Here is a 17,390-nt window from a genome sequence, read left to right as displayed (position 1 = left end):
CCTTGCGGGAAGGCAGGGAAAAGTCCTGCGAGCTGCCAAATTGGTGCAAAGGAGGCGAGCCCAAGCCGGAGTTTCTCCCTTGGGTTAGTAACCGCCGATTATCAAGGGTTTAGGGCATTACACAGCACTCAGTCGTTGTATCTTGAGGCCAAATGTCTAATATCTGAATCCGTATTTCCCTTTCCTCTGACAGTATGTTATCGCACTTCACACGCTTGGAGTGACAGGGCAAATGAGTGTGATAATGGTCATAAGACCATGACTGACAGCGATAGAAAAAAGAACTTTGGGCTTGGGGAAGGGAAGAGCATTCCTGTGAGTTTCTCTTTTGAATGAAATGAGTGAATTAAAATGTATAAATTGTCCCTGTGAGGGTAAAACCTAAGGTCTTTGCAGGAGGAATCAATAGAGGGATGCAAGCAATGAGCTAAACTTTTCCAGTGGCTGTGCGAGTTGCATTTTTTTAAGATGATTTTGAAAAATTAATAGAGCAGCAGACAAAAGCAAGTTAATAATAAATTGGTATCAAACACACTCAAATACTTAAGAACTTATTGAACAAGTTCTCTGAGTGAACAAGAAGATGTAGTCCTGCAAAGTACTGAGACTACACTAATTTTGTTCAGCATCGCAGACCTGCATTGCTCTCGATTATGTTACAGTTAATAAGATAAGGCGTTATAACGATTGCATTAATTCGCTCCTAGGAGTCCTGACCGAGCACAGGGCTCTGCTGGGCTAGCCACCGTCCTGCAGCAAAGTGCTAGAGCTGACGTGCAGCAGGTCTTTGCTCCACCGAGAAGTTGGTAGACGCATTCCTTCAAGGTTAAAAGAGGGGGCTGTGAGTTTTTGGCCCCCAAAGAAACGGTACCTGGACAACTGACAGTATTTTAACGCATGAAAGTGCCTAACGCAGCCAGTGTCTGCGGGAAGCAGGGACATTCGCGGGCCCTGTGCTGACCCATCCCCTCCAGGCACGCATGTCCCGAGTGCTGCGCCGGACTGTAATCTCCCTTGGGGTCATTCAGCAAGGAGGAAGGCATGCAAGGATTAAACCAGGTATATCCTGAGCCAATGAAGGCCCTCAAACAGCTTTCAAGACCCCAGGGGTCTCGTGCAGGGCATACCATGTGCTAAAAGAGTGTTTTATAATCTCATTCATTTTAAAGTAGACTCTGGAATAGAAGAGCTCTCTGAAGGAAGAACTAATCTCTCGAAGCAAGGTGAATCATTTGCTTCAAGAGTGCAAGCTGGCTCTAGCCGCAACGGCCCTAAATTTATTCTTTATTATCTAGAGGCAGTAATAGCTGGCAGGAATGTACCAGAAGGTATTTGCAAAGAGAAGGGAAAACGTTGCTGAAATCAGATATATGCCCAGTCCTGTCTAGGCTGCTTATTCCTTTTTTATATTTTTAGAAACCCACTTGGCAAAGAGACAACTGGAAGGTTTTATAAGGGAGATTTGCTGCACAGGGTTCAGCATCTGGGGAGATGTAGATCCGCGGGCTGGGTGTAAACGCTGGGAGGCGAGCGCAGGCGCAGGGACACTCGCAGCCGGGATGGCTCCCCGGGCCGCGGCTGCTCAGCGGTGGCCGCCTTTCCCGCCAGACCCCACAACGTAGCCATGCATAACACTGCTGAGCTCCTTCTGCTTAGCCATCACTCTAATGCCCCGCTGATTCGCAGATACCGAAAATGCTATTCAATACATGCGTAGCTTTATACCTTAGAGGTACTTCCAGCTCTTTCATGAGCACTTTGTATAAAACAGATGCTTTTTTCCCCCTTGAGATGCTAAAGACGCCATGAAAGTTTACATTTTACTCTTTTATTTTTCACTTCCACTAGGAAAATCTCATCTCTGATATTTAGGTCTTCAACTGGTAATCATCTCTAGTCCCCGAGAACTTAAAAACTTCAAAGAAACTTCATCAAACTTTCTCTCAAAAAAAAGTTCAACTGAAAAAGAACTTGTTCATCCTTTTTTTTTCCTGTTGGAGGAAAAAAGCTCCCATGAAGCTGTGACCAATGGTGCACTTTCTGCCTTGAGAATTACTGAAGTGAAAAAGCCACAGGAAATGAGGAACAAATCTCATATCTGTGAACCACCTGCTGGTGCCTGGCTCTTCCATCCCGCCAGAAGCACCCCTCTTCGAGGACAGAAAATGATAGTTGCTCCACGGCTACGTCAAACCCTCAAAATGTCCCTCAAAATCCTCCAGCCTGGGAGAAGAGGGGGATTTGAGAATCTGGTGCGAGTGCAGCCAGGATGCTGCTCCCGGTGCCGCTGCCGAATCGCGGGAAGGGAGGCGGAGGTGATGCCGGGCGCACGCGAGGGGCTTTGCATGCGGGAGGGAGGGATTTCGCCATGGGTGACCGCAAGGCACCAGCGAGCAGCACGTCTTCACGCGGGCCAAGTGCAACGCTTGCCATGGCGAGGGCACATGAGACCTGCGAGGTCACTTGGCCAGCCCTGCCGGACATGGGGTCCCTCCTGCCCCCCAGCCCGGCTCCCCCTTGCCGAGCCCCACGGGGGCAGATGATCTCCAGAGCAGGCACGCAGGCTGGGGGAAAAGGCCCGGAAAGCTCGGACTTTCCAATCCACCTTTCCTGACCCGTCCAGACCAAGGATGTTGACGTCCAATTGCGAGTGAGACACGGAGGTGTGAGGATATCAGAAGTATCTCCAGCTTCATAGGGCGTGCCTTAAACTGTAGTGCAAATATACCAAGCTAACGCTAGGGACAAAGTTTCACCTGTTTAATATGAGGGGAAGGAAGGGAGTCAATACTAGGGCTGTTAGTTTTGGCATCTGAAGGTATCTGCTTTGGGACTTGATGGCACAACACTGATTTCATGCCTCAGCTCCGGACGCAGACACACTCCCTGTTTCACCAGCTTCTCCAGACACTGTTTCACACTCCCTGTCACCACCGTCCCACCGCACGGCAGCGCTCCAGCCCGCCTGTGCCCTGTACCCCCGTCCCACCACCTTCCATGGGCTCACCTCCTGGCACTGTCCCCCCACCCTGGGCCGTGAACGGAGGCCATGACACGGAATGGGCCGAGGAGGACACAAGGGAGGGTCTGGGGGGGTGGAGAGACTTTCTGCATCTCCTACTTGAGAAAAAAAAAAAAATCGATCATCATTTTAACTCATTTTGCACCCATTCCCATTGGTGTAAACCCAGAGGGGACACCACGAGATGCCCCAGCACGGTCTCCCCTCAGTGACGCGCCGTAGCCCGTCACAGCCACCCTGCGTGTCCTTGTCCTGCCTCCGCGACGCTGCCCCTCGGCCACGCGTCGGGCCTGGGCCAGGGGAAACAGCAGCGCTTCTAAACGTCAGGAAGCAAAAGTGCCATCTGTGCGTCTCGAGCAGATGCTACGCGGAGACTCTAGCAAAAGCCTTCGAGGGGAAGGAAGGGGGGAGGGAGGGAGAGGACAATTAAATAGCTGTTTTAAATGATCTGGAAGGAGATTAAAGCCAACTGCAGGGTTTTTTTTCCTCTGTGAAGAGGAGCCATGAGATTACCTTCATCTCTTCTGCCTTTACAAACTGCTAAGAGAAACGCATAAGAACTAAATTGACTGGCCACCCTTCCTTGTTCTTTTATTCCTGCCAGCTGACATCTCGGGAAAGGGGAGGGGGAGGAAAAAGAAATCAAGTGAATTAAAATCAATTGGAGGGAAAAAAAATTATATAAGAACTGGCAAAACGCAGCATGGCCAAGTGATTATGTAAAGCGCTGAAAACAAGAGCTTATTTAATTTAGCTCTAGCCGTACAGCTGATCACAGTGTAAACGGGCCGGGATTAGTTGGGCTGGGGAAACGCTGCACGCGTGCTGGCCATGAGGTGCTGCATGGCCGCGGTGGTGGGGAAAGGCAGCATCTGCACATCTGACCCTCCGGTTGGGATGCTTTGCTTGGCGGAGCAGGCGGCCCCCGGCTGGGTGTGCTGCCCGTGGGGTGGCCGCCGGCCCGGATGTCCCAGCGCCGCTTCCCCGGTGCGAGGCGCAGCCCGTGGTCCCCGCCGCTCTGCAGAGCATGACGCACCTCCCGTGGGGCTGATTTCGGTGGTGCTTTAGCGTGCACTTTCAAGCTAAACTCGTGCACCCAGGCCCGGCTGCATTTTGCCTAAATGAAGGTAAACTGAGGTGCCTGAATTGAGAGCACAGCTGCCCGCGGCTGCCTGCATAGGCAGCTCTGTAGGGATGCTTGTGCCACCTCCGAGGGGCAGCAGCTCCGTTTCCCTGCCAACCTGCGGAGCTGGCACCGCTGCCAGGAGCGCTGTGAAGCAGCAGAACGCCTTTAATCAGACACAGTCCTACCACAAAGTGCTCATTTTTTGTGCTCTTACATCTGTTTCTTTGCGGAAAGGGGTTAACCATGACCAGGCTTAGACTTCGCTGTTGAGTAGAGACCCTACATGTGTAGCCAAAATAATTTTATCAGCCAGGCTCAAGGGGTAAGATTAGCACTGCTTTACCAGGATAAGACTTAAGTTAGAGTTTGCAATATCACGCAAGGAATTAATAACTTTATGGACCTCTCAGACAGATGGAAATTGCATAGATGTTTTTGAAAGAGGGATGAAGAGGGTCAACGTAGCATTTGGGTCAGGCAACAGCTGCCATGCAAAAAAGATTTTGCTAACAAAAAGGGATCCACCAGGCAGATGGACGTGCAGGCCACAGAGTTTTAATGAACGTGCCAAGAGGCCGGGACTGCCCCTTGGGTCTCACAGCTTGATCTTCTGGTCCTTCTCTGAAGTTCCTCTTTTGACCTGAAACTCTTCCTCCTATTCCTTTGAAGGCCCCACAAGAAAGAATGCAAGGAGAAATAAAATAGAGAACCTTCTTTGGAATCCTATTGTTTCATGTGCCGAGTTATTTACTTTATGGATCATCTGAACAAAGACATTATAAAACATAAGAAACAAGGGACCTGGACACGTTCACAAACTGCAGCCACGCAAGGATGGGCTGATACAGAGCAGAACTGTGTTGAAACAGCCGTCCAGCAAAACCTCTGAGGAGGTCCGGAGAAGTTCCCAATCTGTTTCCTGAGAAGCTGGCATATCAAATAAGCGGGAAGAGCTTGCAGATCAGCTCCACCTTTCTGCAATCTTTCCTGCCACTTTTCCAGCCCGTGTTTTTCCCGTGCAGCTCAGCACCGCCCGGGCTCTTGGAGCTGGTGGAGCTGTGACAGTCTATCGAGGCTCAGGTCCTGTTGCCGTGTGTGTTTTAATGAACGGGCTCATACCAGCTGCCCATGCAGATAAACAAAACAGTAGCATGTGCCAGATACTGTGTCTTCAGATGCTGCTCGCTCTCCTGTGCATTACGGGATAGCAGAGAGCTGCCCAGCCTGGTCTTCCCTTGCACATATGCCCAATAATCCAGGCTTAATTAAAATCCTAAGGACTTAGTACAGGTCTAGGCGTTGCCTGACTCTCTGCTATGTGCTGGGACTGACAGTCCTCTAGTGTCACAGCTATTTCTTTAAACTTCCCCTTCTTTTCCCAGTTCCTCTAAGGACCTCTCTAGAAAAGAGGTAGAAAGGTAATAAAGTAAGAAGTAATAAAGGAAAATGGTATTTGCGCAGCCATCTGGCCTTAAAATCAAGACTCCCTCAAAAGTCAGGACTGAGAGCGCCAATGGTGCTCATGGCAAGGAAGGCAGCTCCCGGCGGGACCTGGCGCTGGTGCGCTCCTGTGCCAGGGTCGCCCTCATCGCCAACCGCAACGCCAGGGAACAGCCAAAGCCGCAGGCACTGACCTGCGAGCAAGCAGAGCAAACATCCTCTGCCTTGGAGCTCTTTTATCAGTTCCTGCCACAATGAGTAGCTTTTAAAACCTACTCCAGCTGAAGTGGCATGAAAACATTAATTTACTTGTGTGGAAATGGCTTTGAGAGGCGCTCAATTTATACGGAAAGAAAAACACTGAAATTGGCTGCAGTAGGAAGACTGCCAGTTAAAGTGTTAACTAGACCTAAATAACACAGCTATAATGGACTTAACGTCTGTTACCAGATTCCAGATTGATGCCAAAATTCAAACCAGGCGTCCTTGACTGACAGAAGTAACGGGGAAGCTTGGCAGTGAAGACTAAGTTAGATCCAGAACTTGACTGCAAACAGCTGCAAGGATGGTGATAAAGCTCAGGAACAGTCCTGTTTTAAAAAGTTAAATAACGCAGGCCCCAGAGATCTCACACCTTCACAGCATGAGGCATCGTGTTCAATGCCCTGCCTCACTGACCATTCAGAAAGCCACGTAGTGACGCCCTGCTCCCTGCTCTCCCTGTTGCTCCCTATTGCTCTTCCTGACTATCAGTACATAATGCCCGGAGTAATATATAATTACAAGAAAAATATCAGTAAGTATTTTCTACAGTTGCTGTTTAAGTGGTACAAGTTAAGATATACGCACAAAAGTGAAATATGCTGCATGCTGTTTGAATAGCTGCTCCTTTTCCTTTTCATAAAGCAACCTGATTGCTCACGCACACATCGGGTTTCTCTCGGAAATGCCCATTAAAACCTAAATATTTAAAGCAAATAGTGAGGAACTTTTGCAGAAAAGAGATCTTAATACAGTCAAGTATTCATCCTGGGGAATTTGTTCCAGTCCAGGGAGGAGCATTATCCCGCGATTATCCGAGCAGAGCCATTCAGTGTAACTCATAGTGGCTCCGCGTCTATAACTGGTTGCAATTGCTCTTGTTTTGGGACTTGCTTTCAATCAGTCAACAAACAAAACCTCTTGGAAAACTAACGGATTCCAAAAAAAATCCCAGCGTGCTGTAGACATTTTGCCAAACAGGAAGAAGAGTGAAATACGTTGAGTGATTTATTACCAGTGATTTGTCAGCTTTAGCAAGTGCATCGTTGCTCTGCTTCATTTAAAGACAGCAGATGAACACAGACGGATGTAAAGACCTGCTCTAAGACAGTTTGAATCCGCTGCAAAAGCCCGGGGCTCAGGATTTCCTAGCTGCAAGACCTGTGAGCATCAGGCTCTCCTGCATTACCACTGCCCTTTCTTTCTCTCCCAGGTCTTCCATTATTTCTCTTTTTTTTTTTTAAAGCTGAACAACCTAGTGCTCAAGATGTGCAAATGCCTGATCACACACTGTGCAACGCTTTCCATTACTGCGCTTCAAACCTGACTTGCAGCTGCTTTGCTTATTCACTCTGGAGCCTCTCCTGGTCCAGGGACCTGCTTCACTTTGCATGCTGCTTCAGTGAAAGAGGGATGAACCGGAGCCATTAAACCAGCGCCTATGTTAGCAAGCCGACATTTGGGGCTAGGTCCCCCCAGAAGGACGGGTACGGTGCTTTTTTCCAACAGCTGCCAAGGGCCCTTTTTAGGCTGTGAAGTTCCTCCTTCTTTTTACTTATAAATTAATTCTCGTGTGGAACAAAAATAGAAAGAATAAAAAACCCAACAACGCTTGAGGTAAAGCATACAAGAGAACTTCACATACTGTGCATTAATGTGTCTGCTTACTTGGGTAACAGGATAAGGTATATAATGAATAACAGTGATATTGTGAAATATGCTCAGAATTGTTTAAATTGTAATCTCAGAAAACGTAGCTGGGAAATAATCCTCTCTCTTTAGCCCTATCATATTAACGCTGAGCACCAGTTTAATCCTAAAAGGAAGATGGCTGGAAATAATGCATTTCAGCCACATTGTTCTCCGATTAGATGGCTCGTGTCTCCGTAGAGAGTAGAGAATTTGGGTTAAGTACACTGAGCTGGCACTGACAAAAGCTACAAAGCACCTGCAGGAAAAATATAGCCTCCATGATCTCAAGATGAAAGTTAGGTATCAAGACAAAAATCAGAGCAATTTTTCTGTGCTTCTGTGGGGGCTCGATTTCAGTTTTCTGGAGTGACAAACCTGAAACTTGGGGAGAGATGTCTGAACATCTAAGGGCTCTGACTTTAAATCTAACTGCATCTACCCTCGCCCACTCCTAGTGGAAGAGATGATTCTGATTTGCTTCCATTTAAGTTCCTCCCTCTAACTGTGGGCACATTTCAAAGGATTTAGTACGCATGCAGCTTTAAACTCTAACCGGCTGGTGATTAAACCCACCTAAAATTCGTGTTCAAAATAAAAATTGAAAAGCTCTCGCGTGTAAGCCTGGCAGCAAAGGAGCTGTGCACGTTGGTGCCTTGCTCCTTCCAGCTCTTCTCCCAGTTCTCCTACATTTTTCAAGCCTGATGCTCCAGTAAACAAATGCTCCCCTGAGCCCTGCGCGGCGGCGATGGTGCCGGTGCCAAAGTCCGAAATCCCTTCTATGCACGGGAGTGTGAGACGAGCAGGTGCTTGGAGACCCCCCCAAAGCCTTTCTGGAGTTGGGGGGGGCTGATAGTTAAACCAGCTGCAGATCTCCCCCAAGCAGCCAAAATACCAGCTCCTAGGTTTGGAGGAGCGGTTCCTTCGGGATGCCTATGCTGCAGCCTGTGCCTCAAACTTTCTGGAATTAGGATCTGCTACTACACAGAGGAAATGGGCTGTGAATCCACCAAAGAAACAGGGAGAGGGGGAGAGAGGGTTTTGTTTTCCCTGATCGTGCTGGCCCCTCTCCAGCGAGAGGAAAGGAGGCAGAGAAGATGCAGAGAAAGGGTGCAGATTTGTGGGTTTTCTGGCGATGAAGTGCCACTTTGGGGGAGAACCCCAGCACCCCCGGGGCAGCCAAGGGAGCCCCTGCCCCAGGGCAGGGCAGAGCGGGGGCCCCGGCGCCCGGGGTCTGCATTGAGGGGGCTCCCGGCCCGGGACAGCTTTAGACCCCAGCCCAGCCGGGGGGCAGGGGCGCTGCGGGGGGGTTGCAGCCAGGTTTAGCCCCGTGCAGGCTCCCAGCCCGGCGCCTGGCAGCCGGGGGGGGGGGGGGTCGAGCACGGAGCCGAGCCCTTCGGGGCCGAGACCCCCGCGGACCCCGCTGCCGCCAGCGCCGCCGGGCCGCCCCGTCGGGGCTGCCGGGACCCCCCCAGGGCCACCTCCACCCCGGCTCCCCGCCTGCGCCGAGCCGGCACCGCAAAGTTTGCGGCTCCCCGCGCCCGATCGCCTGGGTCCTCACCTGGATGACCGTCTTCAGCGTGGAGGCGTCCACGATGGTGGTGCAGATGAGGGAGTCGGGCTTCTGGTCCTTGCCGTAGATTTCCCCCATGGTGAAGATCATGGGGATGGCGAGGAGGAAGGAGGCGATCCAGATGCAGCTGATGAACTTCTTGGTGCGGCTGCGGGACATGATGCTCTTGGCTTTGAAGGGGTGGCAGATGGCCATGTAGCGCTCCACGCTGAGGCTGGCGATGTTGAGCGCCGTGGCGTAGGTGCAGGCATCCCGAAGGAAGTAGTAGCCCTTGCAGACGGCATCCCCGAAAGCCCAGGGGTGGTGGACCCAGATGAAGTTGTAGAGCTCGATGGGCATGCAGAGGAGGAAGATGAGGAGGTCGGAGAAGGCGAGGCTGGCCAGGTGGTAGTGCACGGTGCTCTGCAGGTTCTGCAGCGACTTCTTGCGCACCAGCGTGTACGCCGTGATGGAGTTGCCCACGGTGCCCACCAAGAAGAGAGCCAAGTAGATGACCGTCACCATGACTTTGGAGTAGATGTCGGTGTTGACGTCCAGGTCCTCCTCGTCGGGCCCTTTGGGGAGCAGGTCGGAGCGGTTGGAGGCGTTGCCGGCCGGCAGGGCATAGCCCGTGGGGTGCAGGCGGAGGGGGCCGCCCGGCGCTGCCCCCGGCACGGCCGGGGCCGTGGCGTTCAGGTGCATCCCCCTGCCCGAGCCCGAGCCCCGAGCCTCAGCCCGAGCCCGAGCCCGAGCCCGAGCCCGAGCGCAGCCCGAGCCCGCGCGGCGCTGCCCGGGGCCCGGCGCCGGGCTGGGTCCGCGGCTGCGCCCCGAGGTGCCACTAACCCCCGACGTGGAAACTTGGCTCGTTTTAATGCGTCGGGGAGGAGGCGCCTGCAGCTCCCGGGCTGCCTGTGCGTGTGTGTGTGTGCGTGTGTGTGTGTGTGTGAGAGAGCCGCACATACACACACACACACACACACACACACACCGGAGCAGCCTCGCAGCGCTCAGCTGCGCTCAGCCGGCAGCTCGGGCGCTCTGCTCCCTGCAGCTGCCCGGCGCCCACATGTGCCCTGGCTGGGCAGGATCCTCCCTGCACGCACACACACGCACACGCACACACACACACACACACACACGCACACACTCACACACACTCACACACACTCACACACACACACACACACACACACACACACGCTCACCCCCCACGGCAGCGCAGGGAAGCGCCGCGCCGCACCGCGCTCCCTCCCCCGCCCCGGGGCTTTCCCGGCGCTGGGAGGAGGCTTCCCCGGGGGGTGGGGGGGGCCGGGGCTGCACCCCCCCCCCCCCAGGCTGCACCCTCCCTCTCCACCGCGAGCAGATGCGGGCAGAGCAGGGGGATGCCCCGGCCGGGAGCTGGAGGGGGCCGGGGGAGCCGGCAGTGCCGCCCCCACCCCGGGCATTGGGGGGGCACCGGGGATGCTCCATCACCCCTGGGCATCCCCGCAGCCCCCAAACACCCGCCCGCCCTGCTGCTGCTTCTGCAGGCAGAAATGCATTTGAAGGAGGCAAAAACCCACCTAAAAAGAGTTGCCTCTGCCCTGACCTGCCTGGTGCCCCCACAGCCCCGTGGCACAGTGGGGACAGCAGTGAGCTGCCTCGCTTTGGTCCCCATCGGTGTCTTTTCCCCCACCCCAAACCCTCCAGTCTGGGGATTTAAGGTCCTCTCTGAGTGGCTCTGTGGCAGGCGCAGGCGTGCAGAGAGGGGCTGAGCGGGGGGGGTGCCATGGCGATGCCGAGGGGGCAGGGGTTCCCCCCCCGGGGACGGGCACCCAATGCCTGCAGTGGGGACACCCCCTCTCAGGCCAGGGACACTGCACCAGCCACCCTGCCAAACTCCTTAGCTGATTCGGTTATCTTCATGATAAGGGTCTTTACAAGTGCGTAGAAGAAATCTGGAAAAATCACTTCCAGGGAATCATCGATTTGGCCAAAGAGCCATAACTGTTCAGTTTATTCATTGGCAAACACTGGTATCTGGTCCCCGAAGCCTGTGGGCCCACTGAGTGCACCGAGGTCCTACAAATCATGTAGCTATTTGATGCAAGAACATATCTAGTCCTGCAGTCAATCACATCATCGCTGCTCGCAGACTGTGAACTTTCCATAGCTGCCTGCCAAGAGTCAATATGCCCCTAAACTTTCCTCCTATTGGCTTCAGCAGATAGGATTCCTATGGAAGGCTAAACAAAATCAGATTTATTTAGTCCTATTTAGTCATACAAATACGGAGAGAAATATTTTCTAGCACTCATCCCACACTAGTTTAAAGAATGACTAATAATCTCTCAGCACCAATGTTCCTTTCATTTAAACGCTTCTGTTATGAAATTTCCATTACTGGAGATTGGTTCGTCAGGGCCGGTGTTCCCAGCTGGTCTCACCAGTTGTTTCTGTTTCTTGGATGGGTTCTCGAGATGAATCAAGAATATTTATGCTGAGGAAGGAAAGCGGGACATGAAGCAAGCGGCTGGTAGTGCTGATCAACTGATGTCCGAAGGAGCAAGCCGTGGCTAAGCATGCTCTTCTCCCTCAGTATCCTCAGAAACAAGATGCCCATCTGCTGGTCTAATTTTAAAGTATGTGTGTGTATATATTTATATCAATAGCTGTTTCTAGAAATGCCCTGCTAGGGACTGTGTTGCCTCGTGTGTCTGCGCACAGACAGTACAAACACAACTGATAACAAGGGAAATATTATATCTCCTGCTCTGTCCTAGCAGCTGCTCCCAAGCGCTCGATGTAGCAGCTCCTCCACTTTCTTTCCACACCAAGTATTGGCAGGCAATATCAACGGATATAGTCAAAAAAATAACACTAATTACACACTGAAATATCAGCTACCTGGAACTAACGTGACCGTTGATCTAAAATCAACACTTTAACAGGCCGGTAGAGCTGGTATTTATTGCAAGATATCTCCTTTTGTAAAAGCGCACTGGAAGTGTACCTATCCCTAATGAAAAGCCTGGGTGCTCTGATCAGTAAATGCCTCAGCAGGATGCTTCTATGAGTTAATTAATTTAATATATTCCATTAATTACTCGGCAAGCCTGTTTCAGCAGCAACTGAAGCATTCTTACTAGCAGGGGCAATTCTTTTTCTCATCGATCTGGGTTTATCCCACGGCCTGGGATAAAATCAACTCATGCAGAAGAGACCCCAAGAGTGGTCTCACAGCTGCTATGTGTTTCACACTTAAATGAGCATCCCTGTCTTCTGGTATAAGTTGATATCTGGAAGGAAGGACATGGGGCTTATTGGACTCTTTTTTGGGTGTCCCTGGCAGGTGAGGTTCTGTACAAAGGATGCCAAGACACTGCTCCTCTCCCGCCCGCATGCAGTCATCCTGCACCTCTCTGCCAAAGGCATCCCCGAGCCTGGGTGCACCACTAGATCAAGACGCGGCTCTCAGAAGCACACCAGTGTCGGTGACTTTGCCCCAGTTTACCCCAGTCAGGGCTGCGTTTGCTGGCTTTCCAGAGCCTGTCTCCTGAGAGGCAGCGCTGCCACTGCTCCCACTCAGCAAAGCACCCTCCGCTCGTGCCCAGCCACACGGTGCGTTCGCTCTGGGGTTGCACCCTGAGCCTCCTCCGGCTCTTTGTATATCCAGGGCAGTATATCAACAGAATTACTGTAACAGAGCCATGATTTATGCCCCATGAAGGTGTAAAAAGAAGCCAACTCCTAAGCACTAGAAGGGGACCACCTTGCAGTTAGCTAAAGCAGAAGAGGAATAACCTGGGATGAAAACACCAGCCCCGGGCAGACCCACAGAAGCAATGTGTGTTCTTGTCCTCTTTAATAATTCTTTATAAGAAAAGTCCCTGAAATCTTCCAAGGGATGTTCCTCAGTCCCATGGGATATTATCACCAGCATTTCTCAGCTAGGATAAGGGAGCAGTGAGAGCAATACCAGACCTGAAGCGCTCTTGGACATTTTAAAACACAAGCCTCTGGTCAAGATGGCCTTGCTGCTTTAAAAGGCGAACAAAACCATACCAAAAAATATTATAGGAGTCTTGTTGCCCTGCTGATGGGTTTAAAACTCAGCTATTTCAATCATATCCAGAGCAAAAGTGTGGATCACTTCATGTAAAGAGGAAAGTAAAAGAAAGTCTTGTCCTTCTCTAGCCAGAAAGGGCTTAACCTCTTCTCTCTCTTTTTAGAAAGCTTTTTGTCTGGATGGGTTCTACCTTTTGTCCTCACCTCCTTCTTGCAGAGCTGGATACCGACAGCTGGTCCAGACCTGACACCCTGCAAAGCCTGCGCCAAAAGCAAGCAGAGGCTTAGCCCTCTCCTCCAGCCAAGGGGGACACCGACCCCGTTCCTGCCACGCTGCGTAGCACGTGTCCAACACAGCTATAAGTCTCCTCACCTCGCTAACTGGTGACCCGAGGGATGTGCAAAGGCCCTTCCCTGGTATACGAGATTGTGAACCGAGTGACAAAAGCATCTTTTCTTTCTTGCACTTCTGATCCCTGCGAGGCTTTCAGCCGTGTTCCCCTTCAAACAGAGGCAGAGGCGGAGATGCCCCGTTCTCTTAGTGCGCACCGAAGCTTCCAGCCTAAATCCCCGCTGTTTGTTTCCGAACTAGCCGACCTTTCCGCTAAGCTGGGCTCGTTTTAATATATTTTGTATGTGTGTGTCTGTGGCTTAAAAAGAAAAAGAATCATGGAAACCCAGAGACACCGGATCTCAAATGTTACAGCAAGGCATTTACTTAAAATCTTCCAGGAAAATGTCACCCAAAGACCTTGTCTATTAAAACTACCTGGACTTTGAGCAGAGGGTCCCACAGTGCCCAAGACGTGAGGCCCACAGGTTGCCTCACTCCTTTTTATATTGACCCAAGCGTTTTTCATCTTTGCTTTTTCCTGTTGCAATTGGGAACCGGTAGGAATTTTTCATATTAACCTTACTCCAGTCTGATTTCGCCAGGTGGGATTCTTCCGAAGGACACAGAAAGCAGCAGACAGAAAGCTTTGCAAGAGATGGGTGCCAGGAGAATGGTGTTAGCCTTGTTCCCTGCTGAGGTCCTGGCACCCAACCCTAAACACCTATTAGAGCAGGTTCCCGAGTCAGGCAAGGCTGGGCTTGTTCAAGCCTTTAAAAACAATTCACGGTGGGCTCACTATAGAGAGGTTCTCACTTCTTCAAACAGCCCTAAAAGTCAGGAGCTTATGAGGTGGCTTTGGCAAGTAAAATCTTGGGGGATCTGAGGCTATTTGAGGGGTGCTATACTTGCAAAAAAGGAAGTGAAGGAGAAAGTGGGGGTAGGGATAGGGACATATATCAGCTTTGTTAATGGCAATATTGACCGTGTCATTATTTATGGGCATGGAAGTACATCCTCCCCCCGCTCCTCGTATTGCAGAATAAAGTATTGCTAGTTTGGATGAGCAATAAAAGGTTGCTGATTGCTGTATATTGTTTACTGTGTTTGACTGAACTTATTGAAGGAGAGTATTTTAAATCAATATAGTTAACACAATATTTATTGCCTCTGATTTTCACAGCACAGGAACCTCCTGAGACTCCTTCAGTCTGAGCACACTGCTGTATAGGCTGGCAAACAGGACAGACCAAGCCCAGGAAGAGCAGTTGGCCACACAGACCAACACTTGTATTCCAGCTAGTGCGACAGAGCAGCTAGAGACATGGTTTGGAAAGCAAACCTAGCAGCCCGACCTCCTTATCCCAGCACATACACACGCAACACCCCCATGCGTTCATGCACCGCATGGAGGCATCTCACCCCTTTCCGTCCAGCCTTGGTGACTGATAAGCGACCAGATATTTATTGTGCTGTTCAGTGAAGGGCGAATAAGATGCATGATACAGGCCTGTAAATATGGTCGGCGCTGGGCCAAGCCTCTGCGAGATGTAACATCCGTGAGCATTCAGCAGGAACGAGTTTGGCTCCTTCTGCCAACCTCGTTAGCTGGTTGCACGGCCAGTTCCAGGCGTTCAGTCAAATGAGAGGAAATATGATCGTGATTTCAGACAGGTGCCTGGGCAGATTTTCATAAACCAGGCAACCAGAAAAGCAGAACACGGGACGTGTGTGATGGTATTGGGGACAGGATTACCTGGAGGTCAGACTGCTCTCTGGGAAGGGTCAGCGTGGAAGTGAGGTGTCCAGGCATCTTTGCGGGTCGGGTCTGCTGTCTGCTGCACGTTCAAATCCAGTCCTTTACTTCGTCAAAACTCTTTTAAAGTTAACAGATATACTGGTTAAAAGACTGTCTAATATTTGGCTCCAACAGACAGACCCTGATACGTTAACTGGACACGCACAGGAGATATTGGCTGCTTCGGTTCAGCCATTAACGCGGTTTTTGGGTCCCCTGAGTTACTGCAACAAGCCCAAATCAGAGTCCCTGGGGCAATGAAAGCGCTCGAGCTTCCTATGTGCGACGCAACGGTTCAGCACGTAGGCAGCTGCGTTCATGCACCGCCACACACGGGTGGGTTCCCCTTCGCAAACGCACCGTTTTACCCACATGCAAATATAACGCAAAGGGCCAGAGGAGTCCAAGGGGGGCAGGAAGGTTCCCATCGAGGTGGCCGGGAGGTCCACGATGGCCCCACGCGGCCCAAGCCCTGAGCGGGCATCCCCGCTTGCCCCTGAAGCCTTTGGGGTCGCAGTGCCGATGCCGCCCAGCCGACACCGTATTTCGGGAGGGCTGGATTTGCTTTGCCCGTTCTCGCTCTCCCCTCGGCGGCAGCAGCTCTGCCGGTGCCAACAGCACCACTTAGCGGCCTCCCCTCCCAACACAGCCCTCGTCCCCCTGCTGAAAATATTCACGTTCCGAAGGCTCCGGGTCCCCGTTCGTTGCTCTCCCTTCCACCTGCACATCACAGACCACACGTTCGGGACACCTCGGTAGGCACAGACTAGGCTGCTTTTCAGACTTGTGTTTAGGCACCCAAAATAAATGGGTAGGTTCTGTTGTGTTTCTGAGAAATCCAGGATCCAACATGCCTGGCAATTTTGTAATGGAAATGAAAAAGCATCACAGTAAAAATCCCCGGCAGCCAAACACTTTGCTGTCTTCTTGCAATGACCTTCCTGTGTGTTTGGAACATACCAAAAACCCTTCTCAGACTCTTCAGATTTCAGGAAACACATAAAGCACCAGGCATGCTCCGTGCTCTTTCCTAGGGGGGGCAATACCACAGCCCACCGCGTGTGCCACCTCTCCAGGACGGCACGCTGCATGCTGGCCACCAGGACCCTCGCCCCAGCCCGCGGGCAGCATGGCTGCCGGAGGACTCCAGCTGGCAGAGACCGGGTGTTCGACCCGCAGCGCTGCCCGCTCCCCTACACCCATCCCCTTCTCCACGTCAGGGAGGCCGGGGCTGCAGGAGGCACCGAGCTCAGCCCCATGGACACTCCCGGTGGGAATTTTCCTCAGATGCTCTGCCCTGGCTCAGAGTCACTCTGTGCTGCTTTTGCAGAACAGAAAACTCGGCGCTTCGTGTCCCCCGAAGCACGCCGTGCCCTGCCTGTGAATAGGTCTCGTTTATGCTGTGCTATCTGGCTTGTTCCTGCTATTCTTCCCTTTAAGAGCCTACATCCTCCCATTCCTATGCAGCACCGGCCCCCCTGGATTTGTCTGAGATTCGGCTCCCTGCAGCATGAAAAAGTCATATTTTTTCCCTGTTATTTTCTCTGTAACTTTGCTGCTCTGAGGGCAAATGTGACCCAACGAGGTAACAACTACTCTGGTTTTGCATACAAAAACAAAGCAACCTCTTAGAGAAAAACATGGAAAATTGCTTGCAGAAACAAATCCAGTCAATGGGTCGGTGGTGACCAGGCTCTGCCAAACCAGCCTCAAAGCCCATCATTACAGCCACGGGGGAAAAAAAGAAACTGCATTTCAAGGAAAATCAGACCTTTGTTGCTGTAGCTGAGAAGGACAAAAAGGAGCGACTGTTGTCGCTGTCTCGCACAGGCAAGCAGGCAAAAGCCAACTTTCTGCTGCAGCAAGAGGTGCCAGGGAGAAAAGGGAGCGGGCTTCAGCAAGGGAGGTGGAAGGACTGGACGTGCCGGGGGTGGAAGCTGTGGTGGTCGGAAGCCAAGACCCGCAGTTGCCATATAACTAATCCACCAGAGAGCAGATACAACTAGGGAAGGAAAAGCAGAAAATAACCCCAGGCAAGAGGCAAATGTGAATGATTTCCCGGCTGCAGGGGTGAGGGCAGCCTGCCAGGGAGCGATGTGTGATCCAGGCAAATTCGGGATTGAT

At 51.8% G+C, this 17,390-nt stretch overlaps 1 protein-coding gene across 1 annotated transcript in view; it reads right to left on the bottom strand.

The window, feature by feature from the left end:
- NTSR1 (neurotensin receptor 1) overlaps positions 1-9,792 on the bottom strand; it is a 64,277-nt gene extending 54,485 nt beyond the window's left edge. Inside the window, exon 1 of the mRNA XM_013959890.2 lies at positions 9,100-9,792. Coding sequence (XP_013815344.2) covers positions 9,100-9,792 — 693 coding nt within the window. The remainder of the gene's footprint in view (positions 1-9,099) is intronic.
- Positions 9,793-17,390: the final 7,598 nt, after the last annotated feature.

The sequence above is a fragment of the Apteryx mantelli genome, chromosome 18 (assembly GCF_036417845.1).
Source record: "Apteryx mantelli isolate bAptMan1 chromosome 18, bAptMan1.hap1, whole genome shotgun sequence".
NCBI classification, from domain to species: domain Eukaryota; kingdom Metazoa; phylum Chordata; class Aves; order Apterygiformes; family Apterygidae; genus Apteryx; species Apteryx mantelli.
This window is presented reverse-complemented; position numbering and strand designations above follow the sequence as displayed.